Source organism: Cucumis melo, chromosome 8 (genome assembly GCF_025177605.1).
Source record: "Cucumis melo cultivar AY chromosome 8, USDA_Cmelo_AY_1.0, whole genome shotgun sequence".
Taxonomy (NCBI): domain Eukaryota; kingdom Viridiplantae; phylum Streptophyta; class Magnoliopsida; order Cucurbitales; family Cucurbitaceae; genus Cucumis; species Cucumis melo.
Window position 1 is genome coordinate 13,084,964 of NC_066864.1, and position 10,435 is coordinate 13,095,398.

A 10,435-nucleotide genomic window follows, 5' to 3' on the forward strand; every position below is an offset into this window, starting at 1 on the left:
TGTAGTTTTAGTATTCGGTATGTACTTTTATGTTTAAGTTCAGTGTTAAAATAGAATGAAACTCATTGGAATTGGATGTGAGAATTTGTTTTTATTGAATTATTCATTGTTTTTCCTTGAATTTGTGAATTACGGTTTAAATTAATGGATGTCTTGCCAATTTTCATGATCTCATTATGAAGCTAAAGAATAAGATATGATGTGGCTAAATCATGTGTTAATTTTAAAGTAGAAATGGGAAAGAATGCTGTTGTGTTAGTAGATAAGTTGTTTAGAATAGCGTTGTAGCAACAAATTGGAAGATTGACTTATTTGAAGAATGATTCGGTTAATAACTTAGTCTAACCAATAAATTAATTGGCTTATCAAAATTTCCATAGTCTTATTGTGAATGTAGGTTTTATTTGGATGTTATCAAACATAATAGACCTAGCTTTTAGTTTAATTAAAAAATTAATTAATTAACCACGGCACTTAATGTGTTGGCTTCTTAGAAAGTAAGCTAAGAATAATATTTGCAACTAATTATGTTTCATATTCTATGAGTGGAATCCAATTCCTAACCTTGGTTTTTCTCTGTTACTACTCAAGGTTACATTCTGCCCCCCACCCCCCATTTAGTTACTCAATGAATTTCAAACATAATCAAAGAAGAACACAACCGCTCCTTGTGGATCCATCTAACCAACTATTCCTACCGTTTTAGTTTAGTTTGGAATTATTAATATTATTTAATTGTTGGGGGAGTAAGTATTTCAAAATTAGTCATTTTTTGGATGAAAGTTTGAGTCACACTTCTTTACATACTTTGTGGAACATTACGAGGCATCCATCTCTACTTGAAAATGACTTTCGATGAAGAGTTGTTAATGGATAGTTAATTCAACTCAATAGCCATCCTCGGCTTCTTAGAAAGGATAACTAAAAAAACACTTTGGTGCCCCTCACTTTCAAGACCGTAATGTGACATATTTTGTTTTAGACACAAGTTAATGAAAGGTGAAGATAATTCAAAAGATCTTTCTTCAAGATGATGCATACACAATTCTTCAAAATCCAGTTGTTGAGATGACATTGCAGTGATGAGATCATTTAGCACCTCAACAAGAAGGAAATTTTTAATGTTAAAAGCCATTTTTTGGGGTTTGAAATTAAATATACACGAAGCTGAATCGGTTAGATGAGGTCCAATGAGAAAAACATGATGGAGATTCGTCCGTCTACATTCACTACTACTTGATGGAGACCACTTAAGTTGACATTTTAGATGTTGAACACTCATGTTTCTTGGAGTCTTGTATTTAAGAAGGAAGATCTTGGGTAATTGCTTCGGGACTTTCTAGATCCTATTCGTCTTATGGTTCAAAATTCATTCCTAGATGCGATTAGATAAAGACATTTGAAATGATGGTGATTTGTCTTAAGATAGAGACCATTTGCCAAATTCTTCATTCAAACCTTTTGGTTGAATTTGATTGCTTATAGGTGATCAACTTGCTAAAAAACTCACTATAGATGATATCGAGATGTCTCTAACTTTATTGCAGAGGCAAAGACTCGAGGTTATGTTTCGGGAGCTTTCTCTTATGTTCAATGACTAAAAATGCACTAGAGCCTCTCTTGCATCGAAAGCAATTTTCTATACTTATGTTTCACGTGATGTAACCTTATAGTTTGTCTTTCGTTATGTTTTACTTGTATTCTATTAAAAATGGTATGGAAGGTAATTTTGTTACAATATATAGACCGAGAAAATCAAACGTCCAACTTCGGGATTGATAGTATAAGTATTGTATTGATAGAACTAAGGTCACATTTACCTTAAGTGAAAGGTAATCCATCAATTGTAAGGTAAAAATTGGACCCCATCACATTATGCAATCTAGTTGAGGAATTGAGGGTACTTAATCTAATTGTGGTTGAGAATTAGGAGGAGCCCATCACATTTTTTTTGTTGTCATTACAAATATTGTTATAGTATTAGAATTATAAAACTGCCACATTTATTGTTATATTTTCCTTTACTACCAACTTTAGGGTAAAATATAACAACGGTGCCACATTTATTGTTATCTTCTTTACTATCAACGTTAGAGTAGAAAATAACAATAACATTAAAATGTGAGTAAAGACAATAAAAAATAAGAGACATTTTTAAATATAGTAATAAACTAAAATACAAAATGTTAGATTTTATCAATGATAACATAGATAGACTTTTATTGCTGTCTATTAATATAACCGATAGAAACATATCAGTGTCTATCATTAATAAAAAGGTGAAATTTTGTTACATTTTATAAATATTTTATCAAATTTATCACTTTTGACCTTTTTTTTCAAAAATTAAACCAATTATATTTGCAATTAAGAAATAATAGGATTAGTCTCAATTATACTAATTTATAATCTCAATTATACTAATTTTTAATGAACATAGCATAATTTCATTTTGGAAGGTAGAAATGAAAGGTAGTTTAAAGAAAGAAAGAAAAAGAAACAATTTAACAAAGTCTACAGTGGTGACAGAGTAGAGACATAAATTTTCCTTTTCTTCCTCCCTCCTCGCTAGTCGTTGAAATGGCAATCCAAACTCTGAATCTCTAATTTTATCTCAACTGCTCGACGTCGCCGGAATCCACCGCCATGGAATCGAGCATACTGGAGACGATCGGCGTGGAGATTATCGGCGTCATGTCTCCGGTTTCAATCTGTATGCTTCTCGTCGTTTTATTGGTCTATTCCCTCTCCTCCGCCGACCCTCTCGCCTCCGCTCCGATTCGCACCGCCGCGAATCTTGTCTACCTCGAGAGCCCTTCTGATTCCGCTGGTCAGAAGCTCGAAGGTGCTCTTCTCAATGCCTTGGTCTTCGTTATTCTCATCGCCCTTGTTACTTTCCTTCTCTTTGTTCTTTATTACTACAACTTTACCAATTTCTTGAAGAATTACATGCGATTTTCTGCGTTTTTCGTCCTTGGTTCCATGGGAGGCTCCATCTTCTTGTCTATTATCCAGCATTTTTCTATACCGGTTGATTCCATTACTTGCTTGATTTTATTGTTCAACTTTACGGTGGTGGGTGTGCTGGCGGTGTTCTCAGGAGGAATCCCTATCATCATGAGGCAGTCGTATATGGTGTTTTTGGGGATAATTGTCGCTGCTTGGTTCACGAAGCTACCTGAGTGGACTACTTGGAGTTTGCTTGTAGCCTTGGCTCTTTATGATTTGGTGGCTGTTCTAGCTCCTGGTGGACCTCTTAAGCTGTTGGTAGAGTTGGCCTCGAGCAGGGACGAAGAGCTTCCAGCTCTCGTTTACGAGGCTCGGCCTACAGTGTCAAGGGGTCCTGAGAATCGAGGGGGATTGGGACTTTTGGTTGCTGGGGTCTCAGATTCTGGATCAATAGAGCTTCAGGCACATTCAGATAACAATTTCAACCGTAATGGGGATGAAAACCTTCATAATTCTGATCGCCCTGCTGCTGGCAATCAGAATTTTCGGAGGGAAGAGGTTGAAAGAAATGGAGATGAAGGGGAAAGGTCGCCATTAGTAAGTTACAGTCGAGAAAGACACTCATCAGATAGTGGATCATCTGGTTATTCAACCGGAGTTCTTACTCCAGAAATGCGACGACACTTGGGCAACAGAGAAACTGAAATCCATATAGATGGGGAATTGTCTCCTCTGGTTCAACTGCCAAGTTCGCAAACCCAGATAGAAGTGGAAAGGGTTGCCCAAACTGAGGTTACAAGTAGAGGTATTAGGCTTGGTCTTGGGGACTTTGTGTTCTACAGTGTCCTCGTTGGTAGAGCTGCAATGTATGATCTTATGACAGTTTATGCTTGTTATCTCGCTATCATCTCTGGACTTGGATGCACTCTCATTTTGTTATCAGTTTGTCATCGAGCTCTGCCTGCACTTCCCATATCTATCACTTTGGGTGTCATGTTTTACTTCTTGACTCGGTTAGTTATGGAGCCGTTTGTTGTTGGGACTGCCACAAATTTAATGATGTTCTGATTCTACTTGTTTTACTCAGAGTTTAGATCCCATTTTAGAGAAAGATGATGATTTTAAGGCACTGAATTTACTGACAGTGAAAAGGATACATTCATATAGTGTTCCTTTTCTCCTTGTGCACCTGTAAATGTTTTGATGGTAGTTCTTAAGCTCAGGAATGCTTAGAGATCACCATATCTAAACTGTTCAGAGAAACTATTATATGTCAACTGTCATCTTAGTGATTTCTTAAGTTCTCAATTAGATTTCAATTACACTTTCTTCAGTACTTGTATTCTTTGTACATTTGTGTTTCGTTCTCTGTTCGTACAAAATTAAGAGTCTGAGATGCTGCTTAATCTCAAATTCACATACTAGTTTTATGTTTGACTGAACAATAAGTGCAAGAGTAGAGCTAAGAGAATAATGGGATTAGTCCTTTGAAATTGTCTTTTGTTTTTGTTGTTTTTTTCTTAATTTTTCTTTTTATTTTGTCAATGAGAAATAAATTTGTCTTTGACGAAGAAATATACAAAAGGGGAGATTCCATAGTGGGAGAGTTAAAATATAACCCTCCAACTCATCAAAGGTCATGTAGACTGTCATTTGTACAAGGCCTGAAAAAATATTTACACCAAGATAAGGCCATAACCAAACATCATCAAGTAATTTGTGGAAAGCCTGGAATTTGTGGTTGAAAAACATGTTCTAAATACACCAAAGGGAGGCTCTAATGTGCAGGGCCAGAGAATTGCCTTTTCCTTATTGAAAGGATGCCCTGCCAATAACTCTTGAAGAAGGCCATTAACGTCCCTTTGAATGGAAATTTTCCATCCGAAAGGCTCCAGATTTTGCTAGCAAACTTGCATGAGATAATCAAGTGTTCATGTGTTTCTGCTTCTTTACTGCACATTTACACCAGATGTGAGAAATGGTTAGGTTAGGCTGCCTTCTTCAGATAGCTTCTTGAGTACTGTTGCTTGTCTAGCTGAGTGCCAAGATGAATTTTCTTTTTCTTGGGATCTTTCTCTTTCCTCATTCTATCATGAAAATAGCTAATATGAGGGTCAGTAGACTGTATGTGTATGTGCTCCTTGATCATGGATTTGAGAGAAAAAAACTGTTTATAAATTCATCAAGCCATGCCCATCTTTCTTCTGAGGAGGAGAGGAGACGTTGAGCAGCTTTGTGAAAAGATGTTCCATTAGGTAAATTCTTCCTGCTGGTTACTACTTCAGCCGAGTTATTATTGTCAACAAGTTGATATATCCTCCTTTTGTGTTATTCTTCTGTTCTCAGTAGGGCAGAGTTACTGGATTGAGCTGCCTTATAGATTGTTAGCTTGTTGTCTAGAATGGCTTTCTTTTTCTCAAGCCTAAAGATGCATTGAAATCATCATTTGTACACTATGATTTTCCATAGGAAAAGAGAAAAAACTCAGCTTGTAGAAAATTGTTTCATGTTTCCATTGAAATTATGTTTAATATACTCGCAAATAATCAACTTACAGCTAGACTGATTTTCTTGTAGGATAACAGGATTTGAGTTCGACCTTGTCCAAAGTTTAGGATTATTTGTCACTTTACATTATCTGTAAAATCTTCTATCGCACAACATGAAGTTCTTTTTTATTAATGACTCATTTTTCTGCAGTTTTCTTGGAGACTGGTCTATGTATAGACTACGGAATGTGCAAAACTTTGTTTTCTTCCTTGATCATGGATTGTAGTAGAAACCGAACACGAATGAGGATGTCCTTATCTTGTTCTTTCAAAAAACTATCAACTCATTCCACCTAGGGATACTCCTATATCCTTGTATGGATGGATGGAAGAAGATATTTGCAACGTGGGCTTATGTTCAGGTTGGTATAGCCTTTTTTTCTGATCCTTTTGTTCTTTTTATTGTTGAGTCCTTTTTCTTGCTGCACGGTGTTTAGATCCTTCTATGAGAAGTCACTGGTAAAATTATTGATTGACAAAAAAAAAAAAAAAAAAAAAAAAAAAAAAATACCAAAAGTCAATGGTTTGGTAAATTTGATTATCTAAATACTTCAACACTCTTATTCGCTAGTAAAAAGTCAATACTAAAAAGTCTGAAGGTAGAGTATATGATATTATAGGGGTTTGAACACAAAACCTTCCGTTGATACCTCGTTAAATTTATTGGTTGACCTAACAACTTAAATTAATGAGATACAATAAATTTAATTATATAAATACTTCAATTACAACTAGCATGATAAGCCATTCCCTGATTGTTTATACATTGTTGGTAATGTTTCTATTTGCTACTAGTTTCCTTCTAGAACTGCTGGTATACTTGTTACTTTATAAATAAATGTTACAGCTGAGGAAATCGCATTTGGGAAACTTCTTGTTACTGCAGGATTCTTCTACTTCTCAGAAATTCTCTGTATCAGGTTTGTTTAACCTTAGCTGCGTCTTGTAAACTTAAACGTCCAACTCTTCTAGGTCACTATAGATTATTGGAGCAAGTAAATCAGGGCAATATAATTGTAGTTTACTGGTGAAGTTAAGTACTAATAGTTGATTAGTTTAGGGTTAAAAGTATACTTCACGTCCATATATTTTACATTTTTTTCTTATGGAAGCATTATTACTTGATACGTTTTCTTATGGATAGCTATCTAAGTTGATGAATATGATCTATGACTTGATTTATGCATTATCACATGATATGTTTTCTGTTTAATGTCTTCCGTGATTATAGGATAGAAGTTCTATCTTTTCTCATTCGATGCCTGATGGATGTATACTTGGACGTGGCAACATCTAAAGGTTTAGGGGGTAATTAGTTATCGATAAAAACAAATAGTTGAGTTGGTAATAATTATAGAGAAGTTATTGAGGGAGTTGACACGAATAACAATGTGAGAAATGTGAGAAATTTGAGTTGATATGAATAACGAGATAGTAAACCTCTTTAATTATTGGTGAACCAAAGTGAAGGTTTTTTTTATCCAGTCAACCAAACTCTCCCAAATACTCAAGTTGTCAAACACCCATTAATGTATAAAAGGCAAGTTCACAGGACATTGATCCTACCATAAGGCTCTTCCTTCTTTTAATCTGTCCTTGGATGTTGAATTCCAGTTGCTTTTGGTCTCTAAGCTAATCTAACAATTTAGATCTTCTAGTTGGTCATGATATAGATCACCTTTTAATTCTCTAACAATTTAGTATATGTTGATCTTAATAACAGAGATTATGGTTTAGTCTATGGTCTCTCAATTTAAGATTTAATAATTTAAAAGTTTCTTTACCATTCCGCATGTTGCAGGATCTAGTGGTTTGTCCCATGAGTTAAGAAGCACGGATATGGATACAAGACACGGATACGATACAGGCTCAAGAACACCATATTTTGAAAATCTAGGACACGCAGGACAAGAAAACGTTTATTAATATATATATATATATATATATATTTTCTTTAGATAGGAAACGAACTTCATTTACATATGAAATTTACAAAATGGGGCCGAAGCCCAATCCAATGGAGTTACATAATTGGAGTCAAAAGGGAAGGAGTGCGAGTGCATTTACACCGGGACATAACATGAAAGATATTAAGATCAAAATGGCTACCAAAAGAGCTTTCCTTATCAGTGAAAAGAAGCTTGTTTCTCTCCTTGCATGTAATCCATAAGAAAGCACAAATCAGATGCATCCACATACTTTCTTCTGCTTGATAAATGGGTGGTCGTTGAGAGCATACGTGAGGAAGTCTTGTTATATCATTTGGAAGGGTAGTGTGCCAACCAAAGGTAAGGGAGAGTTCCCGAGATGGTTAGGTGTATCAACCAGATTTACACATATAACAATGAGGAGAAATGGCCATGTAGGGAGAGCGGATTTGCAATCTATCACTAGTATTGATGGCCTTGTGATTAACTTCTCAGAGGAAGAATTTGATATTTTCAGGGTAGTTGTCCTTCCATATAACATCGTAGATTTTTTAAAATATATATTATTGTTATAGTAAAAGAAACTTCATAGTAAATGAGTTGATGCATTTATATGCTTTAGAAAATTTGGCTTCATGTATCTTATGATTAAAAGTTATTTTTATTGTCATGTACGTGTGTTTTTAGTCTACTCAACAAGTGTTTTATGTATGTCTAATATATTTGTTGCACCAACAAATGTTCGATACGTATCCACCAAGTGTCAGAGTGTTCAAGTGTTTGATATGCGTGCTATTCAAAAGGAAATGTTTGTGTTTCTTAGCCCATGAGGTTAGTAAAAGTACGCCTAAGTTGGTCCAACACTAATAGATATAAAAATGCATAAAAATGCATAAGTAAAAACAATTTAGGGTATGAACTTTGCTAACAATTTGATTAATATTTTTTAAATGTGTAGCAATTAAGTCCATATTGTGAAAAGCATTGGAATTCAATGAGATTTCTTTACGTATGCCAATGCAAAAGTTGATTAGGAACCTGTGAGACCTGACTTTGGAATAGAAGGAATTTTGAAGAAGAAAGCATTTTTGGAAAATAGGCATTCTGATGATATTTCAAATTAGGCAACTCAATGAGGAAGTTGGCATTGATGATCAGCAACACGAAGAAGTAGGTGTTTTAGTGTTGTAACAAGAGATGAAGCCAGACGAGAAAAGTTAAGAATTTCGAGGAAATGTTTAATTTTGATTTGATAGCTAATTATGTGTTAGGTTTAGATTAAGCATGGTTTAGAAAGCTAAGTAAATTGACACGTGTAAAGTGCTAAGTAGGAGCTAGCAAGCTATGAGAAGCCTGAGGATGACTAATTCGACTTAGGATTCATATAAATAAGATTGAAGGATCTGAAGGAAGTGTTGATATTCTAAATTTACCAAGTGTTAACCTGCTGAGAAGCCACTAGGCGAGAAGAACAAATTTTCAGATTTTGAAGTTAGTCATTCAAAGAAGGAAGGAAACTAAGTGTTTTGTAAGTGATTTTCCAAAAGAAAGAATAGTGGTTAAGAGCATTCTTTATGAGTCTTTACGTTATTATGAAATGTTTGATGCGTACTGTAATGTTATTGATGTTTATATTTAATTATTGAAAAGAAAGTTTCTAAACTAATATTTCATGTTTGATGATTGTATGTTATGTACGCGAGTAAACGATTAACTTTATTCTTATCAATGAGCTAGCTATTATGTGTACATAATGAGTAAAGGCAACCATGGGGTGTAAGGATCACATGATGTTAAGGCTAATGCGTGACAAGTAATATATTGAGTTAGCAGCCTGAGCAACGGGAAGTGAACTGACACTAGTAAAAAAAAGGCCTACGATGACAATTAAGTGCTGTCATACAAAGATTTTGTGACAGTTATTTGCAGTCATTGATGCAGAAGTTATGGAAAGTATTTTATGACAGTTCTACAAAACTGTCACGAAATGTGTTTTTCTTGACAGATAATAAATGTCACTAATTGTTTATTTTATGACAGATTATAAATGTCATTATTTAGATTTTATAACAAATAACAACTGTCATTGTTTATATTTTATGACAGAGAATAACTGTCAATGTTTACATTTTAGGATAGAGAATAAGTGTCCTTATTAATCTTGTTTGACAGATATTAACTGTCATTATTTATCATTTATGACTTTTATTAATTGTCATCATTTCATCTACCATGACTTTAATTAACTGTCAAGAAAACATTTTCGATGACAATTTTTTTTGATTCAAATGTCATAATTGTATTTTTAGTTCCTGTTTTTCTTGCCGCCTTGCTAGTAAACACACCAATACAATCACAAAGTACTATACAATACACCCATATGGAAAGAAATGGTAAACGCTTTAATATATATACTTAAATATATGTACAATTGTTCGTAAAGTGTTTGTACAATGAAGCAATGAACAAGCTATTTAAATAAAGTTCATTTGAACCAAAATTTGTCTACCAAACCTACAAAAGGCCTATAAATCAAACAATTGCCGCAAATATGGTTTTGCTACTCTAGTGGATTCTTGCAAAACTTACTAAGAAAACAAAATAAAATTTTAGAGTATGACTCTACACATCAAGATAAGAATATACGAAAGGTTTATATTCAGTTCATTTAACTGCAACACATTCACATACACAACACATTCACATACACAACACATACACAACACATTCACTTCAGCAACACAACACATTTACTTCAACAACACAACATAGAACATACATAATACATACACAACACATCACATTCATATACACACCACCAGTCAGGAGGACGTATTGCATAATTTTTTTTAAAAAAGGGAAATCAATGAACTAAATAGATGTAATAAAATAAAATTTTAGTGGCAGTTAACCAGAAAACTACCCATAAAACTATGTAGCCCCCTCTTACACACTTTAAATTCAAACTTAAATTTACCCCTCAATATTAATAATCTCTTGCAATGACTC

At 34.1% G+C, this 10,435-nt stretch overlaps 1 protein-coding gene across 5 annotated transcripts; it reads left to right on the plus strand.

The window, feature by feature from the left end:
- Positions 1 to 2,500: 2,500 nt before the first annotated feature.
- Positions 2,501 to 8,096, plus strand: LOC103495868 (presenilin-like protein At1g08700). Of its 5 annotated transcripts, none has more exons than XR_538987.3 (4): positions 2,501 to 3,962; positions 5,650 to 5,860; positions 6,346 to 6,418; positions 7,300 to 8,096. XR_538987.3 is itself a non-coding variant. In XM_008457547.3 (1 exon), exon 1 carries the CDS (start codon positions 2,647 to 2,649, stop codon positions 4,015 to 4,017), a length of 1,371 nt encoding a protein of 456 aa, XP_008455769.1. In that variant the 5' UTR covers positions 2,501 to 2,646; the 3' UTR covers positions 4,018 to 4,285. The 5 variants fall into 5 exon arrangements, 1 of the variants encoding a protein (XP_008455769.1); XR_538988.3 differs by having other exon boundaries at positions 6,385 to 6,418; XR_538985.3 differs by having other exon boundaries at positions 6,385 to 8,096.
- The last annotated feature ends 2,339 nt before the right edge of the window (positions 8,097 to 10,435 follow it).

Bases quoted from the DNA above. Each gene is read 5' to 3' on its own strand.
- LOC103495868 (XM_008457547.3), top strand. From the start codon at position 2,647: ATGGAATCGAGCATACTGGAGACGATCGGCGTGGAGATTATCGGCGTC.